The sequence below is a fragment of the Zingiber officinale genome, chromosome 6A (genome assembly GCF_018446385.1).
Source record: "Zingiber officinale cultivar Zhangliang chromosome 6A, Zo_v1.1, whole genome shotgun sequence".
Classification (NCBI taxonomy): Eukaryota; Viridiplantae; Streptophyta; class Magnoliopsida; order Zingiberales; family Zingiberaceae; genus Zingiber; species Zingiber officinale.
Window position 1 is genome coordinate 101,480,536 of NC_055997.1, and position 15,530 is coordinate 101,496,065.

At 38.2% G+C, this 15,530-nt stretch overlaps 1 protein-coding gene across 2 annotated transcripts; it reads left to right on the forward strand.

Annotated features, from left to right (window-relative positions):
• Nucleotides 1-6,185: 6,185 nt before the first annotated feature.
• LOC121997184 (chitin-inducible gibberellin-responsive protein 2-like) lies at nucleotides 6,186-9,079 on the forward strand. 2 transcript variants are annotated; one of them, XM_042551458.1, is made up of 3 exons: nucleotides 6,202-6,341; nucleotides 6,575-6,660; nucleotides 7,235-9,079. In XM_042551458.1, exon 3 carries the CDS (start codon nucleotides 7,324-7,326, stop codon nucleotides 8,872-8,874), a length of 1,551 nt encoding a protein of 516 aa, XP_042407392.1. In that variant the 5' UTR covers nucleotides 6,202-6,341; nucleotides 6,575-6,660; nucleotides 7,235-7,323; the 3' UTR covers nucleotides 8,875-9,079. The 2 variants fall into 2 exon arrangements, with proteins under 2 accessions (XP_042407391.1, XP_042407392.1); XM_042551457.1 differs by lacking the exon at nucleotides 6,575-6,660 and having other exon boundaries at nucleotides 6,186-6,341.
• The last annotated feature ends 6,451 nt before the right edge of the window (nucleotides 9,080-15,530 follow it).

Below are 15,530 nucleotides of genomic sequence, written 5' to 3' on the forward strand. Positions count from 1 at the left end.
TGTGTGAGACACGACCAAGAAGCTTTCCTCCTCTGGAGTCTTCACATGGCCGTGTCTAGGACACGGCCATGCACCTTTTCTTCTCTAGGGACTCTACACGGTCGTGTCATATAGACACGGCCAAAGCATCTCCCTTCTCTGCAGCATATGCCTGGCCGTGTACAGCACACGACCATGCTCTGTTTTGCTCCACTTGATGATTTTTCTCCTTTCTTGCTTCTCTAATACTTCCATGCCCATGAAGCAATTATGGCCAGCTCATGGAAGCGAAATTTCGACCTGAAAACAAAAGAAAAAAAAAAGTAAAAGCACTACTAATGAAAAATAAAAAAAACATGAAATGCATTTAACTAAAAGAACACTTGGGTTGCCTCCCAAGAAGCACTTGTTTAAGGTCTTTAGCTCGACTAATTTTGATCACTCTTCTCTTTTCCTCGCCCTGGGAGGGCAAACATATTTTTTATTTTTGTTGGGAGGCCTTCTCCCAACATCTTCCACCACATTATTCTCTTCATTTGGTGGCCTCCCATGAGGATGGAAGTTTCATTCCTCAAGTTTGTAAATACTTGCCCTGCTACAAGCATTCAAAAGAGAAGAAACATGGTTAGAGGCATTAGATAAATCATATTCCAACCGTTCCTTACCAAATTACCAAAGAAAGTTTATGATTTTTAACATCTATAATAGCTCCCGCTATAGCAAGGAATGGTCTTCCCAATATGATAGGGATTTTTGGATCCTCCTCCATGTCTAGCACAACAAAGTCGGTGGGAATTATACTCCCACCTACTTCTACTGGCACATCTTCTATGATATCCATAGGGTACCTGCAAGAATGATCAGTAAGTTGCAGTGCCATAGTAGTAAGTTTAAAGTTTTTGAAACCTAATTTATTATAAATAAAATAATGAATGAGACTAACACTTGCCTCCAAATCACAAAAAGCTTTCTCGATAAATTCAGTTCCTATATTGCAAGGAATATAGAAGCTCCCTGGATCCTTCAACTTTGGGGAAGTATTCTTCTCAAAAAGAGCACTGCATTCCTCTGTAAGCGTTATGGTCTCTATATCTCCTCTCCTTCTTTTGTTCGACATGATGTCCTTCAAGAATTTGGCAAACTTGGACATTTGTAGAATTGCATCGATAAGTAGCACTTCAACACATATCTCTTTAACTTTCTCCAAGAATTTGTCAAATTCTTCATCCTTCTTGAGCATTACAATTCTTTGAGGAAAAGGGACAACTCTACTTTGTTGGTTAAGTGGAAGAGTCTTTTCAACATTAGTGGTACTCTCCTCATCATCATGAATCTGATTTGGCGTTGGAGGAGAGAGCTCTTCTTCAGTTTACATCCCTTTTGGAGCAGTCACTTGGGAATCTCCCAAGGTTCGTCCGCTCCTAAGTTCAATTCTATTACAATTCTCCATAGGATTAACATCAGGTTTACCAGGTAATTGTCCTGGTGCTCTAGAAGATGAGGAAGTTAATTGGGCAATTTGGCTATCCTAAATCTTTTGATGTCTATCAGAATTATCCATTCTCTAAGTAAGTTTCAAAATGTCCTGCTTCATTTCATTCTGATTAGAAATAATTTCTTCAAACATCTTTTCGATTTTAGACATAAGAAAGCCTTGAGAAGATTGTTGCTGAAAATTCTGCTGCCTAGACTGAAAATTAAGTCTTGCCCCTGTAGATGGTCCTTGATCTTCATTATTTCTATAGAAAAAATTAGGATGACTTTTCCACCCAGGGTTGTATGTATTTGAGTATAGGTTGTTCTGCCTTTGATTAAGACCCATGATGATGTCACATTGCTCTAATTGATTGATTTGTGCAAAAATAGCTCCCAAAGGACATGAGTCATTAGAATGTTCAGAGCTTCCACATACTTCACAAGATAAAACCATGGCATTGACCGTACTTGAAGGAGCTCCCATGTTTTCAAATATCTTTGTAAGAGCATCCAGTTTTGCAGCCAATAAAGTAACTACATCAACATCAAACTTCCATAATGCTTTTGTTGGGTTTACACCGGAATAGCCACCACTTTTCTCATTAGCCCATTGATGGTGATTTTGTGCTACACTTTCAATTATTTCTTCGGCTTCATCCAGGCTCTTGTTTATAAGTGCCCCTCCAGCAGTTGAATCAAGGGACACCTTTGTATGATAATTGATGTCATCATAAAATGTATGTAACACTAACCACTTCTCCAAACCATGGTGTGGGCATTGTTTGAGCATACTATTATATCTATCCCAAGCTTCAAATAGAGATTCTGAGTCAGCTTGTTTGAAACTTGCAATAAGATTCCTCATATGAGCCATTTTACTTGGAGGATAGAATTTATCAAGAAATTGTTGCTCACATTGTTCCCATGTGGTGATGCTATTTGGAGCTAAAGAATTCAACCATTGCTTAGCTCTATCTCTTAAAGAAAACCCAAACAATAGTAAGTGCACATCTTCGGAAGGAATATCATTCATCTTCATTGTGTCGCATATCTCATAGAAGATCTCCAAGTGTTGATTCGGGTCTTCATGCGGTCCTCCACCAAACTGATTTTGTTGCACCATAGAAATAATTGCAGGTTTAATCTCAAAATTATTTGCTTCAACTGAAAGTCTTGAAATACTAGATCAAAAACCCCTAGCGTAAGGTGCTGCATAATCCTTTAGTGGTCTATTAGCCATGATAGAATGTTCTTGTTCTTCTAAATGTCTTTGCAGAATTTTTCTCCTATGAAATGTTCTGTCTATCTCAGGGGCTAGAGGAAGAAGTTCTCCTACAAAGTTAGATCTTCGTATACACAAGAACAAGATTGCAAAATGATAGTTGTTCAAAAGAAAAAGAAAGAAGAACGAAACTGAATCAAAGACAAGAAAAACAGAGAAAAATTATATTAGAATGTTAGAAAATTAAAAGTGCAGAATTAGAATTGCAACAAGCAAGAAGTAGAAAAGAATACAAGAAAAAGTTATGAAAGCAGAATTCTAAAAATTAGATTCAACTATGCAAATGAAAAGAAAAGAAAAGTTATGTTTAGTCTAACTCAATTGATAATCTCTAATGTTATAGCGCAATCCCCGACAACGACGCTAAAAACTTGTTGACTCTCCGCAAGTGTACGGAAATGTCGTAAGTAATAATAAAAGATATCATATCCACAGGGACTGGAATAACCACTAAAGATGTCTCAACGCGAGTTAGCTAAACAACTAATCAATTGATTCACAGAAACAAAGTGTAACTATGAAAAGTAAAACATAGGAACAAAAGAATAAGAAACAAGAATAAGGGCTATGATAAAGGAATGTTCTAGGAGTTTCGATTTCTTTGTAAGATTATTCAATGTAAATGATCTACCAAATCTTATTCCTCAATTGTTCATCGTTTGTAGGAGGTTGTCGGTTCCCTCTTGCAATAGACAACTGGCCTAGGACTGAAATTTATACCTAAATGTGATCAATTAGGTATGAGTTCATGTTGTCCTTACACGGGCTTGCCTGTCACGTGCGCCCCTCGGATAATCAACATAAGAATTCTCATCTCTCCTCAACCGCATCAAGATATAAGAAATGAACACATACAATCTATCCTGCCCCCTTGAATAACCCTATTTCACCCTCGAGATCATCTCTCAAACGTCCTTACACGGGCTTGTTCCTGTCACAAACGTCCTTCAGAAAATCGAATGGGAAATAATCTCTACAAGATCCACAAGGTATTCAAACATTCAATCAAGAATAGACATTAGGTCTAAATCACAACATTGCATACAAGATCAAAGAGATGCAAAACAGGACAGAATCATTGAAATAGGAAATTGGCAAATCCACAAGAGTTTTACATCAAATCTTCATTACAAATACTCTCTCCATCCTAGAACAAGAGATCTAATCCATAGAACAAGGAAAGAAATCCAAAGATAAGAAGAATACAGGCATCTTGATCCCAAATCCAAGAAAGAAAGGGAAGAAAAGTTTATCTACGATGAAGAACCGTCTTCGGATCCAATCCTTGTTCCTCAGAGTCGAAACGATGAAGATCTGCCCTTAGATCGCCGGAAATCCCTCCAAGAAGGTGGAGGAACGCCCCAAAACTCCTTTCCCCCAAAAAGGGAGAAGATCCCCTTTCAATTCATGAAGGAGGCCTTATATAGAGGGGAGGTTTGGGCGCCACACGACCCCGAGACACGGTCGTGTGAGGTTCACACGGCCAAGGCCACTCCCTTCTCTGCCTACCTTACACGACCGTGTGTGATACACGGTCGTGACATGCTTCTTCAACTCCCTTTGCATGGTCGTGTAGATCTACACGGCCTACACTGCCTCTGCCTTTGGAAACCTTGCACGGCCGTGTGGTGCACACGACCAGGGCCTTCTTGGTCTCTGGAAACTTTGCATGGTCGTGTGGTGTACACGGTCGAGGCTTCTTTTGGCTTCAAATCTTGGCACGGACGTGTAAGGTTCACACGGCCGAGACCACTTCCTTTTCTGCTGCAACCACACGGCCAAGGATCTTCACACGGCCTGGGCAACCCCCCATAGCAGGGTCGTGTGAGGTTTAGGTACAGTGCCTTCCTCTCTAGCTTCGCTTGTATATTTGGCCTCGAACATGAATCCTTCACCAAATTCGACCCCCTGTATACAGAAAATGTACAAAAACAGATCTCCGAACAAAAAGAGTAAATATGCTAAAAGGAAAGCTAGAAGTACGAAAATACATAAATAAAACATGTTCAAAGTATGTGAATGTGCATCAAAACATACTAAACAAGAGTATATAATCTACGCACATCACCCAACATATCAAATAAGATATATTAACCTAACTTAAATTATTTATTAAATACCTCAAAATAATCCAGTCAAAATTTATCATTTAAAAGCATCACTGGACGATTAATAACTCCCATATTTCTTTTTAAACGCTAGTTTATAACTTATGTAGTTGTCATAATACAATCTTTTGCACTCGTTTTGGATTGGAAATCAAATTATGTCTAACCGATAATTGTGCTGACTATGTGTTGATTGTTGTGGTCCTTTGTCAAAGACAAATGATATCAGTTTGTGTTTCTCGTGATATTTGTCTATATTCACAAGGTGTTTTTTCTCTCGTTTCTTAGGTATCAAAGTTATGTAAGCATAGTTTAGTTTAGTTTAATAACTCTGAATTTATTCCATATGGAACCTTGTGGTTTTTATTTGGCCAAGTTCCTGTATGTCATTTCAATTTCTTCCATTGGGATGGGAATAGCAACCTTAATCAAGTCAAAATTTTTATCCCTGCACAGTTACTCGGCTTATTTTATTTATTTATTTATTTTATACTCATTTATCAGTCAACAGATGATGCTCTGTTTGAATTCATTACACTCTATAGAAAATATTATCAATCTTGCAGGTCTTTTTTAGGAAGGAATTCGGAGGATAGAGATAAACACAGCAGATCCACAAGCGTGAGGCAGAGGATGTCAACAGAACTGCGTGGGTCAACTTTTGACTTTCTTGCTAACCTATTGTTTCATTTGTTAGATTCCCTGTCAGTTTAAATTAACACAACAAGTAATTATTCAACGAATCCACGTCCCGTCCTTGGTTTTAGTTATCATTGATTTGACGGTTATTATAAATTTGATTTCAGTTATTTCTGCTTTTATAATTTAAGGATTTCTCGAGATAAGATTGAATTGATTAATACAAAAGATAATTGTTAAAATAAGAATTTTATTCTCGATAAAATTTAAAAAAATATATCCTCTTATATACTGATTAATTATATCTTCTTGATTTACTTGCTTATAGATGATTATAAAATTCATCATATAAAATTATTGAAATCACGGATTCCACTTTTTACTTTTTACTAGAAGACTATAAGCATCATCACTTTCACCACTGTAGTTATCGTCATCACTTAAATTTACAAATCTGTAATTTATTTATATTTTTCTCTGGTGCTCCATGGATTCCGCAGCTGCGGACAGGTCCACCTGGACGTATCAGCGTTGGATTCCGTCCAAGAGAATGGAAGCGGTCGCAGGTCGCAGGTCGCTGGTCGCTGGTCGCTGGTCGCTGGTCGACCATCGCTGGTCGCTGATCACAGCCGTGTGATTTTGACACATTAGGGGGCCATAATTAATATATTTGCAGCTTTTTATTTTTGAAAAGAGAAATGGTTTTAACAGTAGTGTCGGTCCCCTGTTGTTTGGTCTTTAAAACAGCTCTAACTGCTCCTTGTTTGATTCGTCATTTATCTCAAGGCTGGAGTTCGCCTCTTCCTATCGTTTTACTACTTCCGTCGTGCTTTCGATTCAAGTTCCTTTTTATGAAGGTAAGCAATCGCAAAGCTGTAGTATTCTTCATTTGATCATATTGTGTTCTTGTTTTTGTAGCTTGATTAATTACGAAAGCGAGTTTCTTTGAGTTTTTATGACTGTTTTTGCCCTTTCCCCCAAATTTTTCTTTTTGTTTGTGGTTTTCGGAAAGAGTTTTTTTATTGCCTCTCTTGATTTTGTAGTTATTTCCATCTTCCCTTTGTGATTTTGACAACATGGTTTAATTCAGTCAAAAAGAGGGATTTCGTGGACAAAGGGGTGAAATTTCGGTTGCTCTAAATCTAAACTAGCTAGTATTTCTACTTGGGCACTCATGTAAGTTCACAAGTTTTAGATATGGCTTTACTTTTTCCCTCTTCATTTACTTCGATCAATTCTCTTCTATTTCTCTAGCTATGTGCTTCACTTAATTTTAGGTCTCATATTGCTTTATTGTAGGTCTGTCTTGATGAGCAACATAGAGTTATGAGATAGAGTCATATGGTGCGAGAATAACAAATAAATATGTAATCTGTTCATATTTGTGCGGCCAATTTGTGATTAGGGCACAATTATTGTGGAATAGAACAAGAAGATTATTTTAGGTATATGGATATTGAACTTGCATGTTGCTTTTCGGATAAATCGCCATGGTTATTCTAGTCCAGTCGTCATGCTTACTTTGTTGGATATCTATATGCAGTCTAGACGATTACTTGTATTCTCGGATTGTATTTCTATTGATTATCTGAGCGATCCTGAAAATGTTTGCAGTGCAGAGCATTTCTCCTCTTTTTTTTTTTTTTTTTGTAAAGTATATTATTTACTGAGATGTTAAAGACCTTTACAGATGCACATGATCGTTTACATCTTTTTTTTTTTACTTTGGTAACATATTTTGTTACTCCAGGAACACGGAAATGAAAAGGGATTATCAGTAGGATGATTCTTCATTTGCCAGATTAATACTTCAATGCAAACATCTACAATCAAGGTTTGATGCATGCTAGTGTGGAATCTCATATTATGACTGAAAATCCCCGATCTTCAGACTATTCTCCTACCGAGGATGCGTCCAAGTTTACAAATGCACAATCTCTGCCAAGTCAAATGGAATTCTGCACTCTTGAATCCTCCTTACCAACTGCTAATCATAGTGTGCAGAATTCTCCATCTTCCCTCAGCATCTCTCCGAGCAGCTGGAGCCCCATGTCCCAGCTAGATTGGCACTCTGATTACGTCCATGGATCTCCAGTCGGTGCTTTGTGTGTTACTGAAGATCAGCATGACCTGAAGTCCAAGTTAAGGGAGATCGAGAACGAGATGCTGGGCTCTGAATTTGATACTGTTGAGCAACTGAAGAACACCTATCCAGCCCATCTGCCTCTGGATCCAGAGAAGTGGAGGCAACTGATGGGAATTCCTGGAGGAGGCTTGAAACAGCATCTCGTAGCCTGTGCAAGAGCTATTGCAGAGAATGATCTCGTTGCTGTTGAATGGCTGATTCCGGAGTTAAAGCATATGGTTTCAGTTTCTGGGGAACCAATTCAACGATTAGGAGCATACTTGCTTGAAGGCCTAATCGCTAAACTGTCCGCCTCTGGTAGTTCCATCTACAAAGCTTTGAAGTGCAAAGAACCTGCTAGTTCTGATCTCCTCTCCTACATGCATATCCTTTATGAGGTCTGTCCATACTTCAAGTTTGGCTACTTGTCTGCGAACGGAGCAATTTCAGAGGCGATCAAGGATGAAAACACGGTTCACATTATCGATTTTCTGATCGCTCAGGGAAGCCAGTGGGTTACTCTCATTCAGGCCCTTGCAGAAAGACCTGGTGGTCCGCCACATGTGCGAATCACTGGAATTGATGATCCTTTCAATGCATATGCACGAGGTGGTGGTCTACACATCGTGGGACAGAGACTCTCTCGACTCGCTAGTTCATGCGGTGTGCCTTTTGAGTTTCATGCTGTACCGATATCAGCATGCGATTTAGAACTTGAACACCTGGATGTTCAACCAAATGAGGCATTGGCAGTGAACTTTGCAATGCAGCTGCATCACGTACCAGACGAGAGCGTGAGCACAAGGAACCACCGGGATCGAATTTTGAGGATGATCAAGAGTCTTTCCCCTAAGGTAGTGACGCTCGTTGAGCAAGAAGCGAACACAAATACAGCTCCTTTTTTCCCAAGGTTTTTGCAAACCCTTGAATACTATACTGCCGTCTTTGAATCTATCGATGTGACTCTTCCAAGAGAAAACAAAGATAGAATGAGTGTAGAGCAACACTGCCTTGCAAGGGATATAGTCAATGTGATTGCTTGTGAGGGTGCCGAAAGAGTGGAGAGACATGAGCTCTTTGGGAAATGGAAGTATCGGTTAACCATGGCCGGATTCCAGCCATCTCCTCTCAGTCCTTTGGTGAATGCAACCATCAAGACACTGTTACATAGCTATTCACAGTACTACCAACTTGAGGAGCACGCTGGCGTACTTTATCTCGGATGGATGAACAAGCCTCTGGTTGTTTCATCTGCCTGGAGATGATCGGGGAGATTTAATAATCTAATGATGAATGTTTGGTCTATTTACTTGTAAACTAATACATGAGCATGTATTATGGTTATTGCTGTTCTTCACAGGTAAAAACCTCATCGTCATGTTATTCAGAATATCCCTATTAGATTTCTGTGTTTTTTGACTTGAAAATGCCATTGATATAAATTTAATTTAAGAACAAAAGATGCTGCTACCTGGACTGATTGTTATGTAATTGCAGAATTAGCTTTTGGAGTGAGATTCCGAACTTAAGGAGAAACAATAAAAGCAATATCAATACTAATTTAAAAATCCGGCCCACGTCGAGATATATATAGGAATGACGATAGACTAGATTGTATATATCCAGTCTCCATCCGTATTTATGATATTCATCCTCGTCTATTGGATATTCAACTTTCATCATTATACTAGGATTGAATATTCATCTTTATTTTCATATCCATTAAAAAAATTAAATATTGTGAGTAAGAGTTAAATTAAATTAATCAACGGAACCGATTGAAATTAAAATTTTAATTCAATTATTTCATAATTTTATTTTATTTTTTAAATGATTATTTCGAAGAATTTAATTTCAATTTTAATGATTTTTTTTAAATATGTTGAATTAGATAACACCGAACCTAAGACTATCGGTCGGTCACATAGAAGTTTCCCTAGAAGTCCAGTATTTCGTGGTTGTGCGTTTCATTTGGAGGAAAAATTCATATAAATACATCGTAGTTGGGGATTGAATTGTGGATATTTGAATGACAACTTGATGTCCTTCTGTTACATTGTAATCCCAAGGCTAATGTTGATTTTAAAAAATTAATACTGTTTATTTTTCAACTGCACATCAACTTTGGTGTTATTTTTTAAAAATTAACATCAAAATTTAACTATATTTTATATATTGAGTATTCGGATGGATTAGATTTTATAAGACTGTCTTCATATAGATATCAGATCCTCTGTCTTTAAATTTTCTTATCCCCGTATCTTACTTATCGCTCTCAACCCATTATCGGCGGTCTCCGGTCGTCAGCCTTACCAGAATTATCTCATGAGGGAAGGTGAACCGAGGGAGATCGCAGTCGGCATGATCAGTACTAGAAGTTGGCCAAATCTGAGTAGGAGCTTTGATCGACAATGGAGGAAATTCTACTCAGATCCAGCCAGATTCTAGTGTTGATCGTGCCGATGATGATCCTCTAGATTTACCTTTCTTAGGGTATAATTCTAATTGAGCCAACGACCTCCAACCGTCAACCATAGGCTAGAACGATTATATGAGTGAAATATGGGAACGGCCTCAAGAGATTTTAGGAACACAGAATCCGATCTTTTTCGTACCTAATCATAACACGATTATTTAATTATTTAATCAGGTTAACAAAAAAAAAATATTCTCTTATTTCTATTGGAGGGGTGATCTATACTTTCGCTTGATTGTCCTAAAAGGATGACAATATTTATAATAATATTTTCAACTCTATAGATTAGCCTTAGCGGATAACAACTTTCACGTCAATTTAATACAAGTTACAGTCTCTCTTTTATGAAGATACACTTTTTAAATGCATATGAGAAAAGCCCAAAGAATGAACATGAAGCAGTGAGGGTGATGAGCGAAGTAACTAAAAAAAAATGAGAGTTTGACGTGTTTATAAATTGTGAATGCATAGAAAACCCTGACGGAATTTTTATTCAAAATTAATTGAATAAAAGCAATAGGATTCAAGTTATACCCTTGCAATTTCAAAACTTAATTTTCATAATTATAACGCCACTTTTCTTGCTTATAGAGATAATATATAACTGTAGAACATCATGATAACGTGTATATCATATATTTAATACTTTTTACAAACCTGGTATATGGTAAATAGTTAATACTTAGGAATTTTGTGATAAATCGAAACAATTGGGTAGAAGAATGGATAGATGGGTTTTCTTTATTTATTTATTTATTTGCAAAAATTGCAATCACTTAAAAATATTTTTTACTTTCAAATGCATTATGTGATAACACAAATGCATACAAATATCTTGTAAGAAAGATTAACAAAATAATTAACTTATCAATAATTATGTGATGGAGAATAAAAATATACTATAACTATAAACTAGATTTGCAATTGTTAAAATGCAAAGGAAATAAAAGAAACAAATACAAACAACAAAAACACAACAAATAAAATTTTACGTGGTTCAAGGTAGTACCATTATACTGTCTTCTTCTTGGACACCTTTTACATAGTTCAAGGTAACACCAGTTTACTTTCTTCTTTTAGGACACTTTTCAAAGGTGAAAAAATCTCTTACAAACTTGATCTCTTACAAGTAACATAAATATATACAAAGATAAAAATTAAAATGAAATACAATGTAAAAAATAATTTATAGCTGTGATCTTTGCTTTTGATGTTCCTCGCAGTCCACATTGCGACAGTCCTTCCGAACTTGCCTGTGTGAGTCCATGCCAAACCATAAGCAAATGTGACATAAAGATGCAGTCCAGGAAGCTCATGGACTTTAAAGGGGGAGGATTAAAAGTAACCCTTTTGAGTATATCCTTAGAAAGGATAAGTTCTCATGGACTCTCAAAGGTGAAGGATCTGTAGGATCGAGAAATAGCACTAGAGAGAGGGTAAATAGAGCTCGTGATTTTTTTCATATTTTTCATAAAAAATCAAAGTAAAAGATGCATAGCAGAATAACAAAAAAAATATATACATAATTTATTTTACTTGGTTTGGAGCCTATGACAACTTCTACTTTAAGGTCCGCGATCGTCGACCGCTTTCGTTAGGCAATTCATTATCAATTCAGAAATATACAAAATATGAAGATACAAATTTTGCTTTTAAAGTAAAAGTATTGATAATAAGAAAGTTTCGATGTAGTGTGCAGTTGTTAGAGCAGTGTTGCAACGTAGTAACGCCAGAGATCGGAGTAGTGGTGAACTTTCAAGCATTTGGTTGATTTTTGAAGTTGTATGTATACTGTTGGTCGAACCCTCCTTATAAAGGAGGATCTAGGTGCCTCTATGCCATCAAGGCACCTTATATAATTGAAGCTTATCTAATCCGCACTCGTCAAGCATTATCTAAGTCCAGGCGCCTCAATCCTTTGAGGCGCTTGGATTGCTGCCATGCCGAACGCTGAGTGGAGCTCCTCCTAGTCTCCTCTATCCTATCCCAAGTGTCTCAATCCCTTTAAGGCATCTGGATCTGAAGTGCACTGACTAACCAAAAGTTGACACCTCACCTTGCTTTGCACATCGAGGTGATAGAGGTGCCTGAATACCTTTCTAGTGCCTATATCTTTAGGTGTCTGGATCCATCCATGCGCCTGTATTAGCTGATCCGAGCTTAGTTAACTCTATAAAACTAAATTAGCACAAACAAACATATAATATGAAATTAGCACATTTTGATAGTCTCGGACTGTCCTATCCTGACTTTTAGGTTTCCCATGAAATCCTAGGTTGGACCAACATCTATTGTTCTCTCACCAAGGAACTTATCCTCACTTACTCATCTCTAGAGAAATTATCTTTTCCAAACACTTGTTTGGACTTTTGCTCAGCTCTAATCTTGACCTCTGGGACTTCCACTAGACGTCCAATCCTCAACCCTCCTAGACTTTCGTCTGATGTATGCGACCCCCTAGGACTTCTTCCTGATGTCCTCGAAGTCTTCTACCTAGTCCACCCGACCAGGACTTCGTGTCCAATCCTCTCGACCTGAACTTCGTGCCTAATCCTCTCGACCAAGACTTTGTTACCTAGCCTCAACTAGGTCTTGTATATACACTCAGATAAGGTTGTTAGATCACAAATAAACTTAAATTTGAACCTTTACCAATATTAAAATATAAGTTTGATTAGTTAGTGCTTTCAGCACCAACAGGAGCGTGAACAATCCCTTTAGATACATCCCTGGAAAGATTAAGTCCTTATGGACTCCAAAAGGTGAAGGATCAAGAACAACTCCTTTGGTTACATCCTTAAAAAAATCTCATGGACTTAAAGGTATATGGACTCGAAAGTTCACAAACTCATAAGTATATAGACTTAAAAGTGCATGGACTCAAAAGTACAAGAAATCAAAAGTATAAGGATTGGAAGCATCCCCTTTGAGAACATCCCTAAATTAATCTGGCGATTAGTGTATCTTCTCGAGTAAATCCTTTCTAATTCCTACTTTCCATAACCAACTGATGACACAGGAGCATCCCTGCTAGAGAATGTCCACAGGTTGTCACCCAAGCTAGCGAGAACATTCCCCATGGGAATATCTCCACTGGGTTATCTCCCCTCTGATTATTCTACTTTATCATCTCTATTTAATATCTCTCTAACTAGCAGTTCGGCAAAGGACGACGCTAGCTAGTTCGCAAGAGTAGTCCCTCTGTGGAGACATCTCCCATGCACTTCAGTCCTCCCAACCAATCCGCTAATTCACTCCTACCAACGCTCCTTGATTCAAAAGTCCAACCTAACAGAGGGCATAGTCAGCTATGTCATGAAAGAAGTCCATTATGAAACTTCTTCACTAAATCCATGTAGTGAAGTCTGAGAATAGCAGAAAATATAGAAAGGCAGTGGAAATGGGTTTCATAATTCATAGGCTAATAGAAAGGGGAATATCCATCAAATCATAGCATGCTCCATATCTAATCAAACGACAACCATTATTCCATACCTAAAAGTTGACTCATACCTGTCCATAACATGGTGAGCCCCAGATGTCAGAGTATCTCTTTAACATGAAGTGATAGCTGCCTCATGCATGAAATCATTTCTTGCCCATGCCACATAAAGGTGAACTTACTGTTGGTGTAGTTTGCACTAACAGTTTAACTCAGATTTTGATGAATGACAAGTGAGTTAAGTTAGATGTTTTGTGATCTAACTATTTTACCGAGTGTGCAGGAATTCACGAGTCCAAAGGACTGGATACCATGCTAAAATCCAGCTAGGTCCGCGGGACCGGATAGCTGGTCCAAAAACCATATAGGTCAACGGGCCGACCGGATATCTGGCATGAAGTCTGGTTGGGTCCACGGGACCGGACAACCAGCAGAAGTCTAGTTGGGTCCGCGGGACCAGACAACTAGCATGAAGACCTGGTGGGTCAAGAGGCTAGTCAACCAACAACAAAATGGTAAGTAAAGATAGGTCACTGGAGAAGAGTGACTAGGTGAGTATACGTTCCCCGAAGACTGGACTAGACTGGAAACTCAAAGTCAGGACTGGGCAGTCCTAAGGCTGTCAAAACTTATCTTTATATGTTTTATTATTTGTTATTCTAACTCTATTTTGCAGGAAGACTAACATTTGTGCAGTTTAGAATATTATCAAAATCGGTCGACAGAACCTCAAGATCGATCGTCCGAACCTCAGGATCGGTTGACCGAACAGTGGATATGCGGTGACCAAGATCAGCGAGATTGATCGGATCAGACCAGATAAGCTAGTGAAGATAGCGGGATCAGTCGACCGAACGGAGAGATCGGTCAACCAAATGAAGACTCATCCGAAGCTGAATCTGGGTGGGAAGATGAACCGAATCAGGCAGGAATGGTCGATCGAATAGCTGGATCAATCGACCGATTAGCGTCGAGTCAAACTCTGGTCCCAAGATCAGTGGATTTAGATCAAGTCTAGCTCAGCTATATAAAGGGTCTCGATCAACACTTCGAATACACAAAAAAAAGATAGAACTTGATACTGCGCTTCTACGATCCTTTTGCTGCTTCGACTACAATCTGCTACTGCACTACTACCCCACAATATCCGACCACTGCCGGCAGACCAACACACGAGCCTGTTCAGATTCCTTTCCTTTAAAGTGTTGGTAATGAAATTTGTATTTAATGTTTACCTGTCATACTTGCAAAAAGGAAGTGTAGGTTGTTGCACTGTCCTACTTTCATCTTGTATTCGATAACCTCTTCCGAGGGTACCGGAAGAGGCCTTTAGTGGATTACCCATCGATAGGTCCATGGGACCTAGGTCTTGGAATTGGAGTCTTTGCAGACTCTGAACCAAGTAAATTGACTGTGTTTGCGTATTTCCTTGTGCATCTTTTCTGCTTCATTGTCTAACTTAGTTTTCCGCTATGTACTTTGATCTTAGTTTTAAAAAGCAAAGATAAGTTTTCCAAAACCATGTAATTCACCCCCCCCCTTTCACGTGTGACTCGATCCAACAAGTGGTATCAAAGCAATGTTCTATTCTGAATTGGTGCAACCACCAATCAAGCTGGGGGAATCATTTTATTTTGGATTTCATATTTTTAAAACTTATTTGAATTGGTAAAATTTACCTTTTCAAATAAATTTTTTTCGTACGGCTTTACTTAAAGTTAATGCAACACCACTCGAGTCATCTATAGTTATTTTTTTTTAAGCACTGCTAATCCAAGACCAAGTCTTGGTACCTCCCTCTAGTTTTCTTTATTAGCAAGGTTCATGGTCCAAAACAAGGGATACAACATCGTTCGTCTATGACTCTTCAATGAGGACGATTTTTCATACTGGAAGAAGCAGATGGAGGTGTACCTAAAGACTGACTTTGACCAATGGTTTAGCGTTACCAAAGGGTTTATAAAGGGCAACATCTATGCAATTAACCTAACCAATTCTTCACT

Coding starts and splice junctions, on each gene's coding strand:
- LOC121997184 (XM_042551457.1), top strand. CDS start 7,324: ATGCATGCTAGTGTGGAATCTCATATTATGACTGAAAATCCCCGATCT.